Source organism: Poeciliopsis prolifica, unplaced genomic scaffold, assembly GCF_027474105.1.
Source record: "Poeciliopsis prolifica strain line A6 unplaced genomic scaffold, Auburn_PproV2 SCAFFOLD043, whole genome shotgun sequence".
In the NCBI taxonomy this organism is placed as follows: domain Eukaryota; kingdom Metazoa; phylum Chordata; class Actinopteri; order Cyprinodontiformes; family Poeciliidae; genus Poeciliopsis; species Poeciliopsis prolifica.
Genome location: NW_026562418.1, coordinates 761,047 through 787,725, shown reverse-complemented (window position 1 = coordinate 787,725; position 26,679 = coordinate 761,047). Strand labels below are relative to the sequence as shown.

Here is a 26,679-nt window from a genome sequence, read left to right as displayed (position 1 = left end):
GAGTTAGCTCCACCGTTGAAAGAAGGGGAAGAGTGTTGGTACCTCCCTACGTTCGGGGTTTATCATCCACAAAAACCCAACAACATCAGGGTGGTTTTTGATTCCAGTGCCCAGTACTTGGGAATCTCCCTTAATGATGTACTTCTCTCAGGGCCTGATCTTAACAATTCTCTTGTTGGTGTACTGTTACGTTTTAGGAAAGAAAAGATTGCAATAATAGCAGACATCCAACAGATGTTTTATTGTTTCCAAGTGTGTGAAGACCACCGCAATTTTCTGCGTTTCTTATGGCACAAAGACAATGACGTCAACAAGGAAGTAGTGGAATATAGAATGAAGGTCCACGTTTTTGGGAACAAGCCATCTCCAGCTGTGGCTATATATGGGCTTCGGAGAGCCATCAGAGAAGGAGCGCAAAGGTTTGGTGCTGATACCGTTGACTTCGTAGAAAGGCATTTTTATGTGGATGACGGTTTAATGTCCGTACCATCTGAGGCTGATGCAATTGACCTTCTGCAACGGACAAAAACCTCACTGGCTGAGTCAAACATTCGCCTACATAAGTTTGTGTCGAACAGTCCATCAGTCACAGAAGCTTTTCCGCCAGAGGACTGTGCGCTGATGACGAAGGACCTCGATCTGGAACAAGAAGCTACACCCACTCAGCGCAGCTTGGGTCTGCTTTGGGAGATTACGACTGACATGTTCACTTTCTCAGCATCTGCTACAAGCAAACCATTCACTCGTCGAGGAGTTCTCTCTACTGTTAACAGCATATTTGACCCCTTGGGGTTACTGGCACCTGTTACCATCTACGGAAGGGCTCTTCTCAGGGAACTTGCAACTGAACCGAATGAATGGGATAGCCCACTACCAGAAGAAAAGCGTCAAAAATGGGAATCCTGGAGGGATTCACTCCAAGACCTGAGGCAGCTTCATGTTCCTCGGATGTACACACAGACATCACTCAGTACAGCTGTAAGTACTGAATTGCATGTGTTCTCGGATGCATCAAATAAGGCCATCGGGGCAGTAGCTTACCTAAGAGCAGTTCAAGAAGAAGGACAAACTGAGGTGGGGTTTGTTATGGCCAAGGCTAAGCTTGCCCCTCAGTCTGAGCCTACAATCCCCAGGCTTGAACTTTGTGCTGCAGTCTTGGCAGTAGAAATGGCAGATCTCATTCAAGAAGAGTTGGATGTGAAAATAGACGAAGTCAAGTTCTATACCGACAGTAAAGTGGTTCTTGGCTACATATGCAATGAGTCCAGACGATTCTATGTCTATGTCCACAATAGAGTGATGCGTATTCACCAGTCCTCAAAGCCAACTCAGTGGAACTATGTGTGCACGGATGAGAACCCAGCTGACCATGCATCACGGTCTGTGCCTCCATCTCAGCTAGCCCAGACTTCGTGGTTCAATGGACCCTCTTTTCTCTATCAATCACCTGAAGACAAACAGTGTGGAGGTGAGAGGTTTGAACTGATTGAACCGGAAGAGGACAGTGAAATCAGACCACAAGTTCAGACCTGTTCTACTGTTCTAGAGAAAGCTGCTCTTTCTACAGATCGCTTCAAGCGGTTTTCATCTTTTAGCTCCCTGTTGAGAGGAGTGGCATATTTGATCCACATGGTAAAATCTTTCAAGCGTTCCAACCACAAGATTGAGTGTGCAGGTTGGCATAAATGCAACTTACCCCGTTCTACTGAAGAAATAACTCAAGCTAAAAAAACCATCCTAAAAGCAGTGCAAACAGCAACTTTTGCAAAAGAAAGGTCAGCTCTACTGGCTAAGAAAAACGTGTCTGGCAATAGCCCTTTGCAGAAGCTAAGACCAATCTTAGAGGATGACCTGATTTGTGTTGGAGGCAGGCTGAAGTACTCTGAACTGACACCTGCAGAAAAGAATCCTGTAATCCTACCGAAAGATGATCATGTGTCACTCCTTCTAACAAGACATTACCATGAGCAGGTGCAACACCAAGGTCGTCATTTGACTGAAGGAGCCATAAGAGCAGGCGGCTTGTGGATATTGGGAGGCAAGTCTCTTGTAAAATCACTTATCCATAAGTGTATAACTTGTCGTAAACTACGTGGGAAGATGGCAGAACAACAGATGGCGGATTTGCCACCAGAGCGACTTGAGGTATGTCCTCCTTTTACCTATGTTGGGGTGGATGTTTTCGGACCCTGGACTGTAACGGCAAGGCGCACACGAGGAGGGCATTCAGAGTCAAAACGATGGGCAATTATTTTCAGTTGTATGACTTCCAGAGCTGTTCACATTGAACTAATCGAATCTCTGGATACATCTAGCTGCATTAATGCGTTGAGACGATTTTTTGCATTGAGAGGACCAGCAAAACAACTCAGATCTGATTGTGGCACAAACTTTATTGGGGCTTGCAAAGAGCTACAGATGGACACAAGAATGCAGAAGTACCTCACAGATCAGGAATGTGTCTGGGAATTCAACCCGCCTCATGCTTCTCACATGGGGGGTTCTTGGGAGCGGATGATTGGCATGGCAAGGAGGATTTTGGATGCTATGCTGCTCCAGCAAAACATCTCCTTGACTCACGAAGTCCTATGTACTCTAATGTCAGAAGTTACTGCCATTATCAATGCCCGTCCCTTGATGGTTGTTTCTACGGATCCTGGAAATCCTTTCATCCTATCACCTGCGATGCTTGTGACTCAAAAGGTTGGAGTCCCACCACTCCAGGAGATTTTCCTGATAAAGACTTGTTTACAAGGCAGTGGAGACAAGTACAAGCATTGGCAAATCAGTTTTGGACTCGCTGGAAACGAGAGTACCTGCCATCTTTACAACAACGTTCAAAATGGACAGTACCCAAAAGGAACTTAGAAATAGGAGACTTAGTTCTTCTCAAAGACAAGCAAGCTCCTCGCAACTGTTGGCCACTGGCAAGGATCACTGCCACATTCCCTGGACAAGATGGATATGTACGAAAGGTCGAGGTCACAACAGCAGAGCAAGGCAGACCAAGAACATATCTTCGACCTATCACAGAAGTTGTTTTGCTTCTGCCTAACGAATGATCTATGGACTAATGTTTGATGATCCGGCGGCATGGTGACCTCACAGAGGTCAGACGGGGAGTGTGCTGCTTTGACAGCATTTTTCTTTAATGTTTATGTATATTGTGTTTACGGACATTTTAAGTTACTTGTAACTGCAGCATATTCAAAGGCTTTTATTTTGAAGAATCCAGTTTGAGTAATTTCCGGTTGTTTTTCTTTGGGCTGCAGCAAGCATGGCTGAGTATTGTTGTGAGTTCAGCGTGTAATCCAGTGCCATCCACAAGAAATTACATTGAAGCAATGCTGTAAGTTACATTTTCTGTTAAGATGCATCTTACTTAAAATATATCTGATGTTATTTTGTTAAAATAACGTTAATTATTGTGATGGATGTTTTATCATCTATATAGTTTCCTCAACTGTAACTAAGATGTGTATTGTTTTGTACTCTTTTTGCCTGCAGTTTTCACCGCAGTTTGTGATGAAGGATGTCAACAGTAAATGGTCAAACTTACTTCACGACTTCATCTCGTCATTTTGCTGTGATTTAGCTCGGTGTTAACTCAGAGTTGCTACACTTTGACAAGAACACTACATACAGCGTGTTAGAGATGGATACCTCATACTGCTTTATGCATGTTAGAGCTTATTTCAGCTTCTGCCCATTGAGAACAAGTTTCAATACTTGGGTCTTTCAGGTTTACTGGTTTCCTGAAAAAGGCACGAAATGTGGTTTAACTTTGACAATACCTGCAGTCAAAGCAAAAGAGCAAACCACTGTGTACCGGCCACTAGCTTCCTTTCGTAAAGGCACTGCCAAAGACCATTTAAAAAAGTCTTCAAAAAGAGTATATCCACGATGTTAACTGAGCACGTTGCTGGTCCACACCTGACCAGCAGCCAGGTGTGGATAGTAGAAATGACCTGTCTTTACTGTAGTTATAGAGAAGCTTTTTATGAAAAAATATCTGGTTTACTATGAGAGCTGCAAGGTATAACAGATGTTAGCTCAGTTTCCTTGCAGCAGAAATGCTCCCAGTTCCAATCCCAGCCCCGTGCCTTAATGCCTGTAGTGGAAGGCATGATTTTGCTGTTCATTTGTGGTTCCAGAAATAGATATATTAAGCTTCCTTTCGTAAATTGATGGGCCAATTTAAATCAACACTGTATGTGTGTAAAGAGTTGTCTTCCAGTGTCACCAGATCAGAGAGTACCCTATGCCGCTCCGATTCTCCACCAGAGTCAGGCACCCGGCTCATTACGGGTATAGTAAGTGAATGATTGGATGTTTCACAATGTCCTTTTCCTCTCCATAGTACCGACTGTAAATATCTATTTCTGCACAGATGGAGGATGCTAATTAGTCCTGAGAAAACTGCTTCACCTCTACTTTATTCAAGTTTTGAGGAGGAAAGCGCTGTAAATTCTTGGTTTTACGGTGCTTCAGCATTCTTGGCCAGGCTAAGCATTCATCTTGTACTAAATAGATAGCTAAAACAAAGTGCTATCCAAAACTTTGGACAGTTTTTTTTTTGTGCTCATAGTCTTTTTCCCTACTAGTAACAACTGCACCTTACATCTCTTCATAATTCATAAAGCATGACTTGGCTCATTAAGGAGACAGACAAACACCACAGACAAGCCTCTGCTTTTCACAAAACTGACATCAGCCCGAGGAGATGGACCTAAAAAAACAATCATACACTGTATAAATAACACAAGGTTCTCTACCTTACACTGTTTGGCAATTCTGTGCAGGTATTAATATTTCAGCTACACTTTTCTATATTTCTATATAGCTCTCAAAAATGATCTTGACCTCTTTTTACACCTGAATGTTGATCAATTTAATTAAATTGGCTCATTCACCTTTATCAATTTAATTAAATTGGCTCATTCACCTTTACTAACGTAAACCGCAACAGATGTGAATTTAACGACACGCTGACTACGACTATTAATAGACCACAGCTTGAGAATCTTCCTTCCATTAGATAGGTTTGGCAGCCATTGTCTCAGGTTCATTTCCCAAAGAACTGTGTACAGTAGTTATCTTTGTAGGCAAACTTTCCCCAGAAGCTTATGCAAATTGACTTTCTCATCTGAGCGGTAACCTTGGATACGAGCAATTTATCCATTTTGGGTTGGTTTGGAGCTGAGCTGTTTTCTTGCAGAACAATGTGCCCACATTAGGTCATAATAATATTTCTCAGGAGGGGGTCTGCACGAACATGTTTGTTTCAATAGCATCATGGAGATGCCTCAGCTCCACAGAGCATGCACACCTCTTAAACTATTTCAGTACTACTTCAGTAAGTACTTCATTTGGTCCCTCTATGTCTTTGTCGTAATATTCCCTATGATCAGATAGAACAAGATACCAACATACTCGGTGGGGTAGAGAATGATCCTTGACCTGAAAAAGGAGGCAAATGTGAAAGCAGCTAAGACTCGAGGACCGGAATGAAGCAAAACCACAGAAAATGGGTGAACCTTGTTCAGATTAGAAAGAATGGGCTAACCTCACCAGTGAGTGCCTTGGTGATCCAGCCTCGGCTTGGCTGGGCTCAGCCTGAAATATGTGTGTGGTGGGTTATTGAGATTGGGTCCAATGGCTTAGACTTGGGTGTAATTTAAATCCATAACCATAAAACCACTTCTAAACTCTGAAAGAGTACTTCTGATGACTGCTTTTCGGACAAAGTCATTCCAAGAGGACCTTTCTGGTTCTTATGTTTTATGAAAATAAACACAGCCGGAGGACTCCACCTTCAAGAGTATTCTCAGCCAGTGACATCTGAGCAAAGTATCTGTTAACCACATTCAGGATGATTCAACACAAGGTACTTGGTTAAGCCCCAAAGCCCCCACCACACACACACACACACACGTACTAGCACATCAAAGACATTTATTAGCACACAACAGACGAAACTGCCCCCAACCTCTCTTTTCTTCTTGAGAACATCTGCTTGGTGTTGTGTTTGTGTCGGGGGTAGTGCTGCTTGGTGAGAAGCTGTGAATGTTCTGTTGTCTAAACACCTTATGAACTCTGTTTCCCATTACATTAGCAAAGTGCCTCAATTAAATTGGCTCATTCTTACATTTTGGAAAGTACTCCCAGAAGCCGAAGAGCCGTCCGCTGATCAGGCAATTGCTAACTTGTTGTCTTTTCCTATAGCTTTATTAGAGCGATGTTAATTGGTTAAAATGCATGAAATTACTTGTGAAAATGTCAAAGACCGGCCAATGATTTCCTCCCAGCTTTTGTGTACAAAGTATTGAAGTGAGTGGCGGTGTAAAATAAGGATGAAGTAAGACAGAAACTTTTGTAAGGCTTGCGTGAGATTACCAGCTGCTTATGTGCTCTTGGTTGAGCAATGTTGGACTCTGTTTGGTGATGTGAAAGTATCAGTCAGAAAGTCCACTTCTCAGACACAACCACAAAAACAGGAAGAGCTGAGTGTGAAGTTGGACATCTGACTATCCCTCTGTTCTACATTTAGCTCTCACTCCTATGTCAGGCTTCAGTAGGTCTGAATTAATTAATAAGCCATGTCTTCTATAGTGCCTCTCCCACATTTTGCCGAGAGAGCTATTAAAAGGCAGCCATAAGAAATTTGTCATGTGAAGAAGCAGCTCACATTAGACGAGGCCATGTTTATCACATAAAATCCCAATGAAAGACATTGACCTCTTTGATTCTTAACAATAACAAAAGGTAAAAATGCTTTGCTTAGACAGTGTCTTAGTTTGGTAAGGGTGCTGATGGTTTACAAGAACACAATCATGAACACTGAGCTCTGATGAAATTCTAGCTTTCTCTTTAAGCTTAAAGCAAAAGTGAATGCCTCTTTAAAGTTCTCTAGCATCTGACACCAAGATGGTGTCCTCTTTTACCATCGGCCTATTCAAATATTAACAATGACCACAGTGGGAAGACTTCATCAACTGGACTGCCCCGAGAACCACTCCCATGAACTGGCCAGAAAAGGGCGCCACGTCTTTGTAACCCCAGCTGTGGCACCGTAATAAACTGTGGAGAAGCATTGCACAGTAACATTTGGTCTTCAGCTCCTCTACCATGTCGCCATCCCCCGGGGTGGGCTGCCACAAGCTTTGGTCTGGGCAGAAGACCTCTAGACAATAGACTCTCTGTTCCCCCAAACACATACAAACACAGATAAAGTGACAATTCAAGCATGGCTCATTAAATGTTGCCCTTTTGTCCAGGCTTCAGCCCCAAAGTAGGTGTCCCTAACGGACAATTTCATGTTCATGAAAGTATTCAAACCCTTTGAAATGTTATAGCCACAAAGTTCAGTCTACTTTGTTGGGTTTTATGCTTACAACAAAGTTGTGCATATTTTGAAGAGGGAGAAACGTGATAAATGACTTTGCACTTTCTTGAACCTACCTGATGAGTGCCTGAGGCAGGGTCTTTTGGGGAATGTCTTCATTTGCTTTGCACATCTAGAGACAGAAATATCTGCCTTTCTTCTTTGCAAAACTTCAAGCTCAGAGTGAACATCAATCAGAAAGGATTCCCCACAACATGAAGCACCCACCTCCATGTGGAGTGTGTGATGCTTTTTGTCCACCAATGTTCTCTGAAAAACCTCTGAAGCCTGTGATGAAAAGGTTTATTTATACTGACATTAGCTCACTGCTAGTGACCATCAATCACTCTTGATTTCCTGTAGGGGTATCATAGTAGAGCGGTGTGACTGCAAATGCATTCGACACTTTCCAAAACCGACAAAAGGAAACGGTCAAAGGTTATGGCTCCTTTAGCAATGCATGGCAAGATAAGGACAGACGCACACGCAACTAAGTGAAGGTGCATCAGGAGCAAAGTTTTGCAAAGTACCATTTCTGTGCTCACACCTACGCCTCTGATAACCACAGAAAACCAAAAACCATAACATTTCCGTCCCCTTAACAGCACAGTGGCAAATGATGATCAACAATCACCCACACACTTTGCAAAATAAAATAAAAAAATACACAGATGCACATCCCTGCCCCTCTGTGATTCACTTTCACACTTTGCGGACAGAAAAAGTCACTCTGCCGCTGAAACAATGTCAAACACAATGCGACCCTGCATGCATATGCACACAGATATATATGTAAGTCAGGGCACACAGAGTCTCACTGCCAGCAGGCCAGTGGGAGATGTTAGTCAAAAGAGGAGGGGGAGAGGACACGCTAGATGTGTGTGTGAGTGTGTGTGATGGGGGTCTTTGTGGTAGGAGGAGAGGGAGGGGGACACAGTGTTCTATTTCTCATAGAGCAGCAGCTGCCGTCTTTAGTGCGGAGACAGAGAGCGGGAGAGGGAGGGCTGCGTGGCGTGAGGCAGTGCGTGAATCTACAGCCTTCTGCCTCACAACCGTCCAGCAGCCTCACTCAGTGGATGCACGGCGGCGACTCAGAGACCTCTTCCTCCTCTCTCTCTTTCTCTCTCTCTATTTCTCCTCGTCTCATCCGGCTGCCGGCGTCCTCCTCTTTTGTTTTCCTCTCCTTCTCGGCCCGGAAAGAGGGAAGGAGCATCGGAGCTGAGTGGCACGTCGTCCTCCCTCGTCCTGCATGCCCAGCCGGTAAGACATCTTTACTTCTGGAGAGTCCCACCCTGATGCTGAGGGATGCGGGCCGTGATGGGGGCGGGGGATCAGGGGTGGCGGAGGCGGCAGGTGGATAGATGGAGTCAAACGTAAAGCTCACAGGGCTGGTCAGTTCATTTTTATGACTGCATTTCCCAGGTGGGCCAGGGTGGTCACCAACCCACACGTGCATCTGCCCGCTTAGCCAACGTCCTCACGTCAAAGCAGTAAGGCAAAAACATGAAGTTTCCGTGGGTTTTGTTGTAGAAACATGAGGCAGACTGGTCAGCCGCCCACCCCTCACCTGGACATCACGTCTCGTGCTTCACACCGAGTTAGCTGGGCCGACAGAACAAGCTAGCTAAAAGCAACAGAGACCCGACCGACCGACCGACTAACGGCTGAAACCGACCAGCGAAAACAGCAGGGAGAGAGAGGGAGGAGAGCTGGAGAGAGAGAAAAAACCTGAATGGAGGAGAGTAATGAATGAGAACCACGGCTTTCCAGGAGAGTTTAGTTCTGGCAATGATGGGAAAGGCATTTAAATAAAGAGGTAAAGAGAGAGAGAGGGTGAAAAAGGCTCGCGAGCCGCCTTGTGACTCTGCGGGTCTTTGTGTGAAGGAGACGAGAGAAGAAGCTGCACAGCTACAAGAGAATGTATGTAGAGATGACATGGCCTGTATAGTGATAAAATACAGTCAGTAGTCATAGATACACCGTTAGGAGCACGACCTATCATGATAGTAGTGATAATAATAACAATATTATAATGAATGACAGTTAAAGTGTGTTGACAATAAGCATAAAAATGTAGAAAAGTACAGACAGAAAGAGAAAGGAAGTAATCACCATGTAATTGAAAGTTCAGATCTGTGTCTGTTCCTCTGGTTATCTACACACTGATTACATAGATAGATAGATAGATAGATAGATAGATAGATAGATAGATAGATAGATAGATAGATAGATTGATTGATTGATTGATTCAGTGATGTGCGTCTACAACACACAGCTATCTTTAAATAGAGCGCACCAGTCTTTGAATCATGTGTGACTTCCTATAGGGTTTTTTTTTTTATTCCTCCTCAGCTGCTGCTATGGTATTTACTCCGCTGTTGCTAGGACACTCCCTTTGAACATCTTAAACGAGCTTTTCCATTGGCCCGCCGCAGTGATGCAAGATTCCCTCACCCCAAATCTGTCCTGAGCGCCCATAGAAACATGCCCGTCTGCGTTTCCCCCTTTCTTCGCTGTCACTCTTTTGTCTCATGCCCTCCCTTCCTCTCCTCCCTTCCTCCTCTTTGCTCTCCTTCTTTTTCTCCAGTCCATTCCCCCTACTCTTCTCACCTCTCTGTTATTGGCCCCCTCTCCCCCTCGCCCCACGATATATAATTAATTCTCACTTTTTGTAATCCTCGGCTCGCATCGGTCTTGATGAACTCTGTGCTCTGTGTCACTTTTCTTCCCCTCACAAAGTCTAATTGCCCGCTGCTAAATCGCATCAGCAGCATGTGGGAATGCACAATCATTCTCTCCTGCTGCCTTCGCGGAGAACTGCTGGTTTTGTGCATCCCACAATGCCCCACTTCCTGCATCCATATGGAGTGAGTGGGGCATCTGATTAGCCCTTCTCACTATGAGTCAGGAGGGGCAGGTTTGACAGGGCAGAAGAGAGGGATGAGGGTTGGCGTGTCACAGAGGAGGAAGCTCCGGTTTCAATCACTAACTTGTATGGATTTCGTTAGGATCTTTGAGTGAGAGACCAGCTCGAGAGTAATTGATAAATGTGAAGTGGAAGGAGAATGAAACAGTTTCGCAACAGATTCTCAAATGGATTCGGATAAGGACTTTGACTAGGCCTTTATGCACGCTTTGATCCGAGCCAGTTCACCATATCTCTGGTTGTAAATTTAGGATTGTTGTGCTGTCTGTTGCCATCGTCCTCATTAAACATACAACTGGAGCTACTAGACAGATGTTTCACAATTACATTCTCACAGGATGATGCTCCCTCCACCATGTTTCAGTATATGCATCTTAATTGGCATATAGGCTAGATGTTATGTTTTCTAACTGGAACATCCTCTTCCACGTTTTCTGTGTCGCCAGCGTTGGTGCAGCATCGAGCCTCGTTGCTTTTTGTTAGCTTGAGGGGAACCGGAGTGCTGTGGCTGTGGACTGATTTTCAGTAAACAGGTTTTCTTCAAGGACTCACCTGTATGAAGCTCCAGCCATTACCAATTAGATTACATCTGAGCTCAAATGGTTGCGCATAGCTTTTTAAAAATTAAAATTAGTATCAAAATAAAAGGGGTATGCCACAAGTTTCAGATTTTTATTTGGAAAAATGTGTTGAAAACCTTGAATCGTTTTCCTTCCAATTCACAATTGTTCTTCATCGTGTTGGTCAGTTGTAACAATCCCAATAAAATGCGTTGATAATTGAATAGAGTGGAAAAGAAGAGACGTTTAGGTGTAACAGGATCATTAGGTAAAAGACTCATGCACAAAGAAGTTCAGTGGAGTCTTATCACTTTTCTAAATATGCACATTATTTGTATCTGTGTTGAACTTTGGAAAATATGGACTGTTTACAACATTTTCTATTCCTTTAATGATTGTCACATGACAAAATGTGAATGTAGGTGGTATAAATACTTTAGAAAGGCCCCTCTTTGTGCATTTGACGCTGTAGGGGACAGAAAACGGGTTTGTCTGAGGTTAGGTCTTCTAGACCAGGTAAAATGATGTGAAATCATTTCGACTGTTTGCCAAGCGAGGCACGGTGGAGGCTGTCAATCCAGCTGTGACCACTCATGCCTGAAATCTATTGAATTCTCCACTTTTACCAATCATTTAAATATGAGGAGAGGCCTGGGACATCAAGCACGTCTGCCCACACAGCTGCTAATAGGTCGTTTTATTTCCAACTTTCCAAAATGGTTGTTAAATTCCCTCTAACAAAATAAAACTATGGAATAAACTGTTGTTTTCTCATCGGTACATAAAGAAAAGTGCAGTGGAGGAGATTTTTCTTCCTTTTGCTTGACGCACGCTCCATGTTTTGCGCTACTCCTTCAGTGAAATACGGCACCCTCTCCATATGTCAGTTGGAAACATCTGTCATTGGGGGCTTTTCCGCACAAGCTCGATCAGTTACAGAGCCTGAAATAATACCGGAACCTGAAATGTGATCTGTCTGCACCTGGTAATCATGTGCGCGTGAGTGTGTGTTTTTAATCCAGCGTTGTCAGGATTTAGGGATTACGTCCTCAGAGCTGTGATGATCCCGTTAAAGGGGCCACAGGCTGGAGCGCAGCGAGAACCACAAATAGAAAGCTGGAGAATTTATTTGCCGCAAAATAGGACAGTAAAACGTTTAATACTTGCAGCTAAAGTAACGTCGTTGGAAAGAAACATTGAGTCACGCGCAAACCTTTATAGACAACACTCATGTCTTTACAAATGTGTTTATTTGGTTTCAGGATGAAGGTTAATAGTGAAGTGATCGATTCAGATGGAAACGACTTTAGAGTCAATCTGACAGAAGCAGGTTTATTCATGTAGCTCACAGGCTGAAGAAGGAAGAAAACAAACACGCTAATCTCAGTTTAATACTAATTGATGCTTTGTGAGAAATCTGTTAATGACAAATTTTCTCTCCAGAGGAAGCCAACAGCAAGGCACTATTTAGAGGGATTTACTCCTCTAAGTGAACTTGAAATATGTCTCACTGTCTTCTCATCTATTAAATAAATACAGCATTTTATACATGCTAAACAATAAAGCGTTTTTCTTGCAATGAGAAAAGTCATGTAGAGTTGTTTGTTTTGTTGTACAATAGACAAAATAGAAAAAAAAAATCTCTGAGCCGCTTCCTAACACCGAATTAATTGGTTTGTTCTCAATTCATTTTAAAGATTATCGTACGTGTCGGAAGGAGATATTATTTCTCTGTGATAGTGCCAAAGTAGATTACATAATGCGTCAACACACAGCATAGTTACACATCGCTCTACAATAAAATTGTAAATCTTAACAGCTGTTTGTCATTTTAACAGCTTGAGGGAGGAGGCTTATGTCACGCCCCACTGGTAGGCAATGACAAAAAATGGGAGACAGACGAGCGGAAACATGAAAACAATCATTTAATCTGTTCAAAACATGATCCCAGAGAACTACACAGCCAGTCAGAGAGAAGCGTGGACCAATGCTGCCCGCTCCGGTCTGGTCCGGAGGCCAAAAAACCCGCTGGTGACTGACTGGATGTCAGTATATAACAGCCTCCTGGTGTGTTCAATTAGCAGCTAATCATCTGCTTCCTGAAAAGAACAAAAGAATAAACAAATTGTAGATTGGAGACATCTGCTGGACAGGAGGGGATCGTCACACTTTGTAGGAGTCTGTTGCTTGTGCTTTTAATGTTGCAGCACTGTTTGTCAGATGGGGACAGTTCATAGTTCATGGAAAAGGTGTGAGGCGCCTCTGACAACATCCAGAGTCCATGACGTGTAATGTAAAACTCATCATGGAAGACAGTCGGGATGCTGCAGTGACATCCCGTCACTATTCTTTGCACGGAGCTTTTTCATTTTTCATGTCCAGCTGTTGGCCTGAAGTAAAATTTTACTTCTGAAATATCTTAAGATGAAATTTACACCCACATTCATTGAAACCACAGGAGCTTTGTTCAATTTTTGTAAAGTATAACAACCAATTTTAAAATGTAGTATTGAATGAAGGCAGAAGTGGGTAAATTTCTGAGAGTCATCAGTTCGCTCAGATCTGCCCTCGCGGGACTTCCGACGGCGTCGTGACCTCCAATTTGTCGATGAGATCAATCGCTGTCCGCTAATGTCAACGGATCGTCTGAATGTTCACCCTCCGGACATATTTGAGATCAATGCCACCAGGTCTAGGGAAGCTGGAGCCAATGGGACGAAGTAGGAGGATGAACTGAGGAGTGTGGGAGGAGAGAGGACCGTTTATTGTTCTGCTGCTAGATTTCAGTGAGTGAGAGGGAAAATCATCTCTCAGTGTCTACAGCGTGGGAACAAGTATTTGGATTTCCATGGCAGCATCCTTTTAATGTGAAGAGACAGAATATCAAATAAATATCCAGAAGGAATTTGTTATATAAACATTGTAAACTGATTTGCATGTCTACAAGTGAAAGACGTACTTGCTCCTCTATGCTGCAGTAGAAAATCTGACTCAAGATTGGATAAGAAGTCATTTGGAACATAAATTTGTCAGCTACCAAATACACCTGTCCATAGTCAAGAACTTAACAATTAACTAATAATACATTTTCATATTGAGTATTTAGATTCATGTTCTTTCCCAACCTAACCACTAACGTGTACAACCCAAGAGCAGCCAAAGAACCACAGGGCCAGGATCGTAACTCTGTCAAAGGCTGGAGGGGTCTACAAGAACATCAGCTACATGCTAAGTGTGTTGCTTATTGTACGTGTTGGAAGGAGACACTAGATGAAAAGACAGTTAATTGCCCTCAGTCTGAAGATCCATGCAGGATATAGTCTTTGCGAAGATGATCAACAGAAATATGAGGAATCAGATTTACAGTCACCTAAAACACTACCTTTTAGCGCAGCATGCTGTGGTGAATTGAAATCTTGGACCTTCCTTACATTCTTGAGGAAAATTTCTTTGATCAGATGAGACTGGAGTCATTGACATCAGCTTGACCTATTTGATTTGGAAGAAGGGAAAGGCTGATGAATATGACTGTAAGAACTCTTTCTACACAGTCAAGCATAGAAGTGGAACTGTCATGCTTTGTGGCTGCTTGTTTGAAAAAGGTTCAGGAGGAGCTAATGCACGGTACCATGTACCGCAAACTCTGGAGAAGAACAGAAGCTTTCTTTCCTCCATCAGAACACAGAGAATCACCCAAAACATGTCACCAAGACAGCAAAAAGGTTAAAGAAGAAGACTTCTGAGCTTCTGAAAAATCTGTGAAGGGAACTGGCACTTTGGGTTGCAGAGATGCAGCAAAGAACCCCGAAGGATTCCTTTAAGGACCGGTGGGCCAGAATCTCTCCTGAGCTAAAAGCCAACCCTGGTAACCAACTACTGAAAATGCTCCTGCTCTGTGCTCATGTAAATGTTTCTCAAACATGTTCTAAATACCGTTTTTCTGATTGTCATATAACTATTTCATGTAGTACAAAAAGGTTTTTAACTTATCACAAAATGAGAGACTCAAACCCCATCTCCATTGTCAAGTCTCACTCCAGACGGTTAACGTCCAGTTCCGTTCTCGCCAAGTTGGGTGTTCCTCCAATGTAAAATCTGAACTCAGATTAGATTTCTTCTTTTTTGCTTGACTGAGGCAAAAATCTGCGGTAATTTTCTATTTTTGGTGCAACAAATTTGGTGAATAGATTATCAGTAAGCAACAGCTGAACTATCTCAAGATTGCATCATAGCAGAAATACTTGTTATTCCTTATGCAATGCAGGTTTTCAAAATCATATTTTAGAACCACACAGGCTGTCTGATTTCCAACTTTTTATTCAGTAGACTACGGCAGTCCAAAACCAAAACTCTGCATCCATGTTCTACGTTTGTTTGGTCAAATGGACTTTTACCTGGAATCATTAAATCTGATGTCATAGGTGAACTGTTTTAATCTTTTCATCATTGCAAGTTGTGCACAAGTTTTCAGTCACCTTATGGAAGCTCATTAGTGGTAGAACAGAGAGTATGACAGCGTAGTACTGCGGTATCAGTTCTCTTTACAGCTTTCTTTTTTTAAATCAGGACCTCTATAAGTGTCAGTGTGTGTGCGTATGCGCACGCGCGTGAGTGTGTGTGTGTGTGTGTGTGAAAGTGGCTTTGAAACCCATTTTCTTAATGGTTCAACTCTATGAAGTTAAAACAACAGGGAGTGTTTGTGTGTTTGCTCATGTGTTTATGCCAGATCCTAGCATGCCACGGACACACCAGGACGTTGGCAGCCCTGGTTTTATTTCATGTTTGATCAGGCTTGTGAGATGATACGAACGCAGTTTTTTAATGTTTGTTTCTTTTTTTTCCCCCCCAAATCAATAGGTTCTCATCTAGTTAGCTCCCACTGCTACTTTTTTTTATCAAACCAACCAAAAACAGAAAAGAAAAAGAAGCCACATACACAACAGGGATAGAAAATATCCCATTAGACAGGAATAAACCTGAAAAAGGCCAAGATCTCACGCTTTCACACCAGGGATTGACCGCATCCATTTTTAGACCACTGTCTTCCTGTTCTATCAATCCCACCCCCCACTGCTCCTCTGGCCCGTCAGCTCTACCTTGCGCTGAAGCCAATTTCCGGCGTTTGAAGGTGCTGCTGCTGCTATTCTTCTCCTCCCAGCAGAGCGGGGAGGAGTGTAGCGCTGCATCGTCTGCCATGTGAGACGCGCTGCAGCACTCTGTGATGGAGCATCACCTCCGTCAAGGACGGGTCCAGTCGCTCCTGTGGGCTTCGGCGCACCAAGCTCAATATAGACTGCTGGTTGCATGGGGGTCAGAGGTCAATTCGTTCCTCCTCTCTGGTCATGAGCTGCTGGCTTTGGATTTAAACACACAATAGGACCCAGTTCTGCACTCTATTGGGTCCGCTCTTCTCTTTCCCTGCGTTATTTTTAGATTTTAGTTCATTCATGACGGCGGTTTTGCTTGTTTGCCCTCGTTGGAGCAGCTAATGTTTTCCACAGAACATGCACCCATAGAATTTTACTTCCTCGTTCCATTTGTCCTTCCTGATGACATATTTGGATTCAACACAAAAAGATAGTCACTGGCATTGCACTGTGGATTTTAGAGAAGCTATTCCTCCTTTCTTTTGACGTCAAACCCGGGAATGACATCACAATGTTTTATATGGGCAGCCATATTCGATTTTGAGGATATTCACTGACATCCAGCTTTCTTAGACAGACATACGACTTTAGTGGGAGTTCTTGTTGTATTTTTGGCTGAAAAACATGGGAATGAAACTTAACGAAGTTGGTTTTGGAGTTTTAAAAATGTAACTTTATGAAACTTTGGAACAAAACAAAAGTTCATCGCTGTTCCTGTGCACCAGAGAAGGTGCCAAAATGACTGAAGTTTTCTCCTGCACACATTGTGTATATTTACCTGCACACAATCAGTCAGCTGGCTGAAAGAAAGCCGACATATATTCAACCTGGAAGCCAAAGGAGTCTCACCCATCTCTTCAACATAAAGCAACAGTCAGAGATCCGACCTTTAGTGTTACCATTATTGACCGTGAAGTGGCTGACTACAGTCTGGATCCACAATAATAGAACCCAAATTATTAACCATTTGATATCAATAACGAGGAGAATGGCACAAAAATAATAGTATTCAGAACAATATTAATCTAGAATCAACTGCTTTACATATATTTTGCCGAAGTCTGCTTATGAAATACAAATGAATTATAACATGTAACATTTTTGTAACAGTTACAAAAATGTTATATGTGTATAACATTTTATATACATATAAAATTAATATTTGTATATTATGTGGATTTTTTCATAAATATTAAACACGTTTTACGTAAAAATTTGTATAAATATAGCGAAACATAAAACTGTCTTGATCATTAAAAAAAAAACCTCATTCCAACTTAATGCACATATACATACGCAAATCATCACTAATGTAAAATTACACTTGGCCTACATTTGAGTTAACTCAGACACAATTTGTCCCGTCAGATCAACTCAAACGTCCTTTTGTTTCCCACCCCCCATTGAACGCAACCAGGCCTATGAAAGCCCTCAGGCATGCGGCGTCCCCTGACCCGCAGGAAAACAACGTGTGAGCATCAAGGACAAAGAGCAGCTCGCCTGCGGAGACGTACGTCTCGTCTGTCTTTGTTTACAGATTGTGGGGCTTCTGGGAAACGGTGTTTAATGACTACACGCAGCACGGCCGCATCATCAGAGCCCTGACAGAGCCAGGTGTGTGTTCTCGCTTCGACAGGCGCTAATGAGCAGCAGCATCCTACTTCTCAAAGAAATCTAGGAGCTCCAATAGATCCAGATACTATTAAGTCTGAAATGCTTCAGCTTTTCTACAGTGGTAAAAGCCCCGAAGCCTGGCTGTGGTATTTATATTAATATTCATGGCTACATTATGTATAAAGCATAGTCTCTTGGTGCAGCAAAAGAAAAAAAGATTAGAAAGTAACAAACTTCATTTTCTCAAAAATTGTCTGTGACTGAAAGAAAAAAGATCGGCAAAAAAATGCAAATATGTGGATTGGTAATTTAAAGATGGGATCTGTGCCTGCAGGGTTACCATGTATTTTTTTTAAGTTTAATTGAAAAATGACTGTAGATCAAAACTATTTTTTGCATTTAAACATGCCATAACATCTCTCTCGGTCTCACGGCATCCTCTCCGCTTTTCTTTGTCAGCTTTGCAGCACAGACTCACAATGCTCAATTGCAATCGCCCTTTAAGGAGGCGCACCATGCGTGCATGGCTCTGGACCGGGCATGCGTATGTGGATGTGTGTGTGTGTTTGTGTGTGTGTGTGTGTGGTATAGAGGAAGGGAGAATGAAGGGGGAGGGGCTGTGCAGGAGCATCATAGGCTTTGCTTTTTAGTTTCCATCTCTAATATTCTCTTTTCCTTCATGAGAAACAGTTACATTTATTGTTGCCTTTCAAAATAAAGCGTATCAGTACTCTTCAGAATAAATAAAATCATGTTGGTGATGGTTATAACAGAAGGTTTGAAGTTACTGCTTTGGATTTTCAGAATAAATTTTAGGCTCGCTTCAAAATAAAAGTTTATAGGTCCAATTAAAGCAAAAGCAAGTTCCAGAAGTGAAAAAAAGTTGTTCCAATAAATCTCAATTTTTAAAATGAGAGCTCCACTCTTATTTGTTGGCTTACTTTGAGTAGCTTTTAAATATCTCACAGGATTTTCATAATAATAATGGATATTCTTGCAAATTTAACGCCTCATGTTTCATAAATGAGTTCATAATAAAATGATGTTCCACATTGCTAAAGAAAGTACGACAAAGGTAATTTTTAATTTGCCTTTTCTCAAGGTTAGCAATTTGGAAAACCAGGTCGAGGTTTTTATGACTACTCTTCAAAATAAAAGCCTCCATACTTAATAGAACAGATTATTGAAAAGATCAAATCCACAAGGCAATGTGGAGCTAAACCTGGCGTGAAATAAACTGATCCAGTTGACCCTTTAAATGATTAATCTTGTATAACCTTCAATGTTAGTCTTCAGCAAGAGCGGGATTCAAAATTCCTAATGGGCCTAAAACCAACGGAGCTACAAATTTTTACAGAATAAAAATGTAGAAATACTTCAGTAATAAATGCCTTTAGATTAGCAATGAAAAAAAAACTGTGATGACAACAATCGCCTCTCGATCAGAAATCACTTGAACTTTGGAGATTCTAATCGGCTCGCCCACGTCGTGAAAATACTTCACTTTGACAGCCATGCGTCATAGCAACTGCCCAAAAGTAAAATTTCTGTAGATCAGATCTTATAATTGTGGGTTCCAGATTTTGGGCTTAAAAGACAAAACCGTCTATTGTTGGGTCTAAATCAGACTGGAAAGGCATTTCGGTGGCACACAGTGCAGCCATCACCAACATTTCTTGAGGATTTTTTATTTTTATTTTTTCCAGTTTCCTTTTAGTGCTACAAGTGTATCTTTGGCCTGAGGCCAGTTGGCTGTAGGAATCCATTAGCAGTGATGTTCTAGCTGCATTTGACAGAGTTAGCTCCCACTTTATTCCAGAAACTCACTCTTTGTCACATATGCTGGGTTTGTTGTGCATTTCTGATCTCCCTTCTGTCCTTAAATAACCCAATCTTCCTGATGTGATCCAAAAATTAGACTCGCACGGTTTACGTGAGACTGGAAAGGCCGTCTGATTCCTCGCTCTCTGAAGGCACAACCACAGCCTCCTGCTCTCATCGCTATCTTTAGATATGCTGACAAAGGCAGAGGATCAAAAGAACAAGTCAAACAGGTGTGTGAGAAGAAAGGTGGATCAAGCAGAAGGCATCAAAGAACAGCCTTTATGGCTGGAGAGCGCGAAAAAGTCAGACAGATCGGATTAAAATAAGATTTCCTGCTGACTTTTTTATCTTATCAAAGGAGCATCTTTTTCAGAAAGTTATACAAGCAAGACTTTCTACGCGAGCAGCTTGTGAGGAAGCTACAGCTGCAGAAAAAAGGAGTCAGTTTCCACCAAAAAACTGAAATTTTGAGATTTGCCCAATTTTTTAACTTTTGAAACTGAAATGTGATTGAATTCCTCACGGATTCATCTCAGCATTTCCGAGTTTCTATTTGTGGCATATCTTTTGCTTTTTGAAACTTTGACATTTCTAAAAAAAACATTCTAGCAAAAGCCCTGGGATTAATCTCAACATTTCTGAGTTTTTCGTTGGAAATTTACTCCTCTTTTTGACAATGGCCCTGATACGCTGCTGCTGGACGGCTAAAGCTCTCCAGACCCGTCTGATCCTGTCTGCTCTCTGGAGAGGGCAGAGCAGGCTAATATTTGATTAACGGGACACTGATTCATGGTGACGCTCATAAGTGCAGTGTCAATATCCAAGTCTTCCGGGGATCAGACTGATTAGGTTTAGCCTACTTCAGAAATAGACATTAACCTTATGTACTGCAGCTGTACCACACAGATTGATTTCATTTTTGATATGCTGCTCAGACAAACAGTACGGTATACTGAATGATGCGATGCACTGCAAAATTGCCCAGTATTGCCAAGTATTTGTGGTCTAGTTTAGTTTCGACTTTCAAGTCAAGTTGAAAGTTGACTTGAAAGGAAGTTGATCTCCTAGATTGGGCTCATTTGGGCTAGATTTGAGCACACAGCGGTTATCCACCTCTGGAATCTAGAGGGCCACCTAAAGAGTTTTGACAGGCCGGATTTGGCCCCCGGGCCGTGAGTTCGACCAATATGCTCCAGGTAGTTAGTTGCAACTATTCTGCTCTTGGAGTATGAAAACTGCGACGATACTAAGCACAGCAAAAAAAGTGCTAGGAAAGCAAACAAAAGGTGTGGAGCTCAAACAGCAAAGCGAAGCGCTAAGCTAATTAGCAGAAAGGAAAATAGTACTCCATCAGTGCAATAAGAGGCCTGGGCTTAGAATAAAATTGGAATAACATTGGATACACTTTTAATACAAAAGGCAACAGCTCTGACAGGTGTAGCATATTGTAAGGTAATGAGATTTTGTACATTTCTTCAAATACCTCTTACTAACAAAGCTGAACACAATAGAACAGATAAATCTCTCTTAACAGATGATGTTCCCCTCCGTTATGTCCACAGGTGTGAATTTGACCTTTGCACGGGGCGATCAGCAGTCATTGACCCTTTGACCTGGGTCAGTTTTGGTCAAGCTCCTGAAGCAAATCATTGGAAGTGGAAGTTCCACAAGAGCAAAATGTTTCATGGACGAATCCAGAAACGCAGGACATAGTGAACCGAGTGTGGGCCGTCGTTATCCAACCGACGAGCCGGACTGAAAACGCCGAACCATGCCTGAGTGTGTGTTGCCATGAGAATGAGAGGCTGTTTCCCTAGCAACCACTCTGCAAATATGCCACCTTCCTCCAGTCTGCACTCTCCTGATGAGATTCGATGATGCAAGTGCGGCAGCAGCGGTGTTAATAGTTACACCAGTCAGCGGGTCAGACGTGGCCCAGGCTGTGCAAGAAGCACAATAATGAGATTAATTTGATGAGCTTTAAAGTACAGAACGAAATGCCACATGTCAGCTTTCCAGGTATTGTTTTAACAGGTAGTGTTGAAACTAAGTTAGCAAGTTTATGTTTCTCACATTTATGAGCTCTATAGCTTTAATATTGCTCCTTTATGAAGGCTCCTGGTGTAAGCCCGTGACACCAGAAGACTGGATGTTTTAGCCTCATATTGCCGGCCTTAAGGCTCAATTCCAACTTTTTTTTTTTGCTAAAGTTTAATTTTTAGCATACATTTGGAAATGGTTCACATTTCCAAATGTATGCGACCTGAATGTGATCCTCCGTGAACAGCAAACAAACTAAAAGTGTCCCGCATGCGGAGGAGGGGATGCAAAAACGTCACATGTATCAAACATGATAAAGTATTTGTGCACATGAGCTGATTACCATCCCCAACGAATACTGGAAGCCTGCTGTATTGATGTTTTTCCATCAAATGGCTGGTGAAGCACCAGCCATTTTGCTGCGTTGTGTAGAGTTTGATGATGATCCTCTTTCCTTTCTGTCCGTCTTTTTCAGGTGTTGGGTGCTGATGCTGTAACCAGCGCGAGGAGCTGAGAAGCCCTAGTTGATGCAGTGAAGTGTTCCAGTGGGATAAACACGAGCAAAGAAGGTAGGAAAACAAAAGACAGTGAGCAGAAACACATTATTTTTTTAAGAGCTGGCTCACTCTGCGCAGCTGCTGAGCGGGTTTGACCCCCAGGCCGGTGAGCGCCCCGTCACTCAAGGGCAGTTTGCGGTTTCCTGAAAGACTCTCAGAGGGTAAAGAGGAAGCTCGAATTGGTGAGTTAATAGTAGTTGGACTTGGCAAAGAGAGAGAGTGCTGTGTCTTTGCTCAGCTGCTGAGCTGCAACAGGAGGATTCTTTCAGTGGGAGCTGAAAGGAGCTCAGCTGCTTGGCTCCCGGTCTAAACCAGGTTTGCTTTTCATGCCCATGTGGTCGCAGAGATGTGTCTTCATTGAGACTCAAGGAGGCCCCTCGGCTTGGTTCCTCTTCTTTGCTCCCCGGTTGCGTAAGAGGAATTCTTTGCTCCACTTTCACTCTGGCTATTTAGAGGTTGTGTCTGTTTGCATGTTTGAGAAACTACTGCGACCAGAAGCCAGCGATTGCACTTCCCGATTCCAAGAATGTCACGCCTCAATGCTCCAACAGTCAGTGATCTAATCACTGTTACGCAATGCTTGGGCCCTATTGCCTGCCGCCTCCCTCTTAGACGTCTTTGCACCCAAGGGCCACCAGCGAGAGCAAGTGGTCCCCTGACAGAGATGTCCTGTGACAAAAGAAGGCCAAAAAGTCTGGAGAGTGCTGCTCAATGGTAAAATGGAGAAGTGAGGCAGAAAGGAGAGCTGCAGGGAATATTTTTTGAGGAACCCATTCTGGTGTCAGAAACTAAAGGAGAAAACTAGCTTTTCCGTGCAACAGAAATGTGAGCAGCGACAGAGCAGCGTCAGAAAGAGGCAGAAATGAACAGAACCTCGCGTCTGCGGCGAAAACCTCAACGCTGCACAGCGTCACCCTCTGAACAAGGTGTGAACAAAGAAAGAAAGAACTGAGCAGCATCCGGGTCGAAGCTAATAGAGAAAACCACAGGTCTTTAAATAGACGTCGAATAGAGAAGTGCGAAGTGGACTTCACACTCAAACAGAGGGAGGAAGAGAGACACGAGTACGAGTTTACATCCGTCTCCAGAGGCGGCGAGTGGCAAACCGGAGCCGCTGGGGGACTCTGAGCTCGAATAACTGGGGGATTTACCTGCGGTGACGCTTTCAGAAGACACACCGAGTAAGTAAGACAGGAGTAGAAGGTTGGGGGTGAAGAAACCGAGGAAGAGGAGCATCACCGAGAGGAAAAGAGGGTAAGACGACAGAGAGTCTGAGAGATGCTGCTCTAATTTCCTCCGTCTGAAGCTCAACATGCCGTGCCCTCCTGATCGCCACGAGCGAGTTTCATTTTAAAGACACACATCACAGGCGGTACAGCAGCGACCGTTTGTGCAAGCTTCACACCGTTTTTCCCTCCATCCTCGGCTGCGGACGGCATTGCCAGGCCAACGGTATCCTGGCAACCGTCCGCCGAGCGCTGCTCTGGGGATGGACCTCATGCTGCTCCAGTCTAAGCTGTGTGTGTGCTGATATGTGTGTGGATTCCTCTGACAAAGAGAAACATTGCGTCACCTGGTTTTAGTCACTTGTGGTCGAGGATGCGATTCAAATCTTCTCGACTTTACATCACGGCCCCTCATTAAGTGCCCTGTTCGTGCATTCTCCAAGGTTACAAGGCAAAGTTAGATAAGCTGTGGGCTAAACTCGTGTGTTAGAGCAATGACTCAGCAGGCAGAGGTGCTTCTTTGCTGATGTAGATGCAGAAGGATATTTGAGGAGGCATGGGTATCATCGGAGTTGATGCAGAACGTCAATACCGTCCGGCTGTGTCTCGGTGCTGCATTGCGACCCCCGCTCTCGTTGAGTGGTAATGAAAAGACTGGGCCTTGTTCTTTTCCTACACGAGGGACGGTGGCATCTCGTAAACATGCTAATGCTGGCTGTAAATCCTTCCTCCATGGACCGATAGGCCCCTCCCGAGTGCTAACATAGCACATAAAGACAGCAGAGGAAGTAAAACCTTGGCTTCTGTCACCAAAGTCACCACAGATTTTACATCCACAGAGCTTTGTGCCTTTTTTTGCTGTACATGTCGCAGTTTGGTTTAAACTTTCTGGTAGTGAATGCTCCTGTTCCTCTACCTACTCTAAAGACACTCGAGAAAACTTTGAATCTCACAGGGTGATACCTTACCTTCAGTGCCTTGCAAAACTGTGCATGTTACAATGACAAACCTGGATGCATTTCACTGGGCTTTCAAGACATAGACCGAAACTAAGTAAATTGTGAGTAATGTAGTGCTGTTTTCTTCTGGTACCCAGACTCAGATGCCATGTAATCAGTGAATAAGATCTGCCTGTAGTAGTTTAATGTGGCAGAATGAATTTGGCTCAGTGCTTAGAGGAGCTAACAGCATCACAAGGACCATAACAGAAAGGTCCAGGATGAAGGTGTGTGAGGGTTAAAGCAAGATTACAGGACAACTGTTGGACATGCAGTCCACATCTCTGCTATTGTTCAATACGAACAAACCAGTTGGTTAGACTTGATGAGAGGATCATCAGCATCCTCTCATCTCCAAATAATCTCCAACTTCCACACCATCCCTACTCAGCTACTCCGGACTAGCCATTAGCAATTAGCAAACATATGAATGACCTGCGCTTCTGATGAGCTCATCATGGAAACTATTTCTCAGTCCAGTGTTCCTAAGAACTGTTGTAAACAGAATAGGTGTAGTTATGATGACATGCTGAAGGCGATGTGTCGGGAAGAGCAGGAGCTTCTTAAAGAGACAGAGGCCCAATTTTAAGGCCTCAAATTGCAAAGTCAAATTTCTTTTTAGTTATGTTTGATATATATACAGTATATTTATAGCAACTGAAGGTACCAGTTACTTCTCTGTGCTATAAAGTTGTACTGTGTATCTGGAAAATGAGTAATACTGCACCTTTAAATATAATTCAGAATCTTTGGGAAAACTTTCAAATGAATGACCCCACTCATGTTTAGCTTCTTAGTATGTCACAATTAAAGACGACATTTTGTCCGTCTACTCTTGAAATCTCAATGAAATTCGTCCTTATGAATATAACATTGCAAAATGCACATGGATACTTTTGCAAAGCACTGTATTCTCATTCTATGTGTTTTTTATTTAGCTCTGGCATCTAACATATTGGTTCAAAGTTTTAAAAAAAATCTCTGGAAAGCATCAATAGACCATTGGCTATCAAAACCATCAGATGGGAGCAGTCTGTATGCGGCGGGTTTTTATTGGGTTACTATAGTAATGTAAATGGATTAAAACCACTGTCCAGCTCTAGTGACTCTCAGTAAGTGAGCTAAATGATTCGGCTCTGGATTTAGACCACGTTGTAAGTGGATACAGCATATTGGACATAAACTGTGATCAGTGTCACTGATGGCTGGGACGTCTGCTTCCTCTCTGGAGATGCTGCCTCAACAGATGGACGGAGAAGACGAGGAACAAGGCAGAAATGCAGACGAACCTGAGGTGTTCTCCATGTCTCTGCTGTGTGTTGGTGTGTTTTTTTGCGCACTGCCAGGTCCTGTATGCATTTTGTTGTTTCCTCCCGTCCAGGTCGCTGGCCATGGGGAACCTCATTAAGGTCCTTGGCAAGGATTTAGAGAACTGTCCGCATTTTTTCCTGGACTTTGAAAGTAAGTGAGCGCCAGGGTGTGTGTGCACGTGTCTGTGTGCTTGAATTGTGAGTGTGGAGCGGAAGGTGGCGCCGTGGGAGGTCGGTGGCCGGGTACCGAGGGGGGAGGCAGGGAGGGAAATGTTGGGGTGTGAGCTGCTGGGTCTTTGATGGTGTGATGGAGTGTTGTTGAGGGTGTTGTTTCTCATCATCAGATGCTCTTCAGTCCCACTCTCACTCAGATAATTGTGTAGATATTAGACATCAGCATTTCTGGGAAACAGAACAGAATCGCCTGCAGCAGGCAAGTCATGGGCTGGCATGACATTCTAAAGCCCTACACAGAAACACAATAGCATTACTTTAAAATAAAATCGCATTGCTTAAGTCTAGTGTACACGATTATGTGGTTACCAAATTAGTTGTTGATTATTTCAATAATCACGATTGATACGACTAATTGTTTCAGCCCTGGTCAGTTTTAGCTATTCACATTTTGAGACAAAAACAAAAATGTGTAAAAAGTATTAGAAACTTACCAATTGCTTGTTGCCAGACTGCCAGCACGTCCTCTGGTTATGAATTCATAGGCGTCTGTGTTAGTTGTTGCCATTCAGTAGACTGTGTCTACATTGGATATTTAGTTTGTAAGGATTGTGTCGATTTTTGAAGCTCAAGGAAAAAAATCTGAATTTAGCCTTTTTAAGTAATGAGTTTGCTAGCTCATCAGAGAACTAGCAGTCTACGTCTGTTTAGAGCTACAGACGTACAGGTTGGTCAAAAAGGCATAATAACAGCAAATCACCACCATTTAAATTTTGCTCAATGCCTAAAGTAGTTTTGCTTGTTGCACCTAATGTCAGGAGCTTGACGAGGCCATGGTAGTTAACTACTTTAACCAAGTAGAGGGTAGATGAAGCTACCGACATGGTTAACTTCACTTGTTTCATAAAGTTAAAGGAAA

The 26,679-nt window shown here is 43.0% G+C and overlaps 2 protein-coding genes across 6 annotated transcripts in view; both read left to right on the top strand.

Moving 5' to 3' along the window:
- The first annotated feature begins 333 nt into the window (after positions 1–333).
- LOC129376264 (uncharacterized) lies at positions 334–3,150 on the top strand. Its single transcript, XM_055055826.1, is given in 2 exon segments — positions 334–2,704; positions 2,707–3,150. Coding segments are annotated over 2 exon segments (2,727 nt in total). The 3' UTR covers positions 3,063–3,150.
- Positions 3,151–8,319: 5,169 nt separating this feature from the next.
- fam49al (family with sequence similarity 49 member A, like) overlaps positions 8,320–26,679 on the top strand; it is a 40,768-nt gene continuing 22,408 nt past the window's right edge. Inside the window, exons 1-3 of one of the 5 annotated variants that reach the window (XM_055055833.1) lie at positions 8,321–8,644; positions 21,971–22,064; positions 25,658–25,737. In XM_055055833.1, coding sequence (XP_054911808.1) covers positions 25,668–25,737 — 70 coding nt within the window. In that variant the 5' untranslated portion in view covers positions 8,321–8,644; positions 21,971–22,064; positions 25,658–25,667. Of the gene's footprint in view, positions 8,645–21,970; positions 22,065–22,143; positions 22,235–22,285; positions 23,307–25,657; positions 25,738–26,679 lie in introns of those variants that run through there. The other 4 variants (XM_055055832.1, XM_055055834.1, XM_055055835.1 and 1 more) reach the window with 4 other exon arrangements.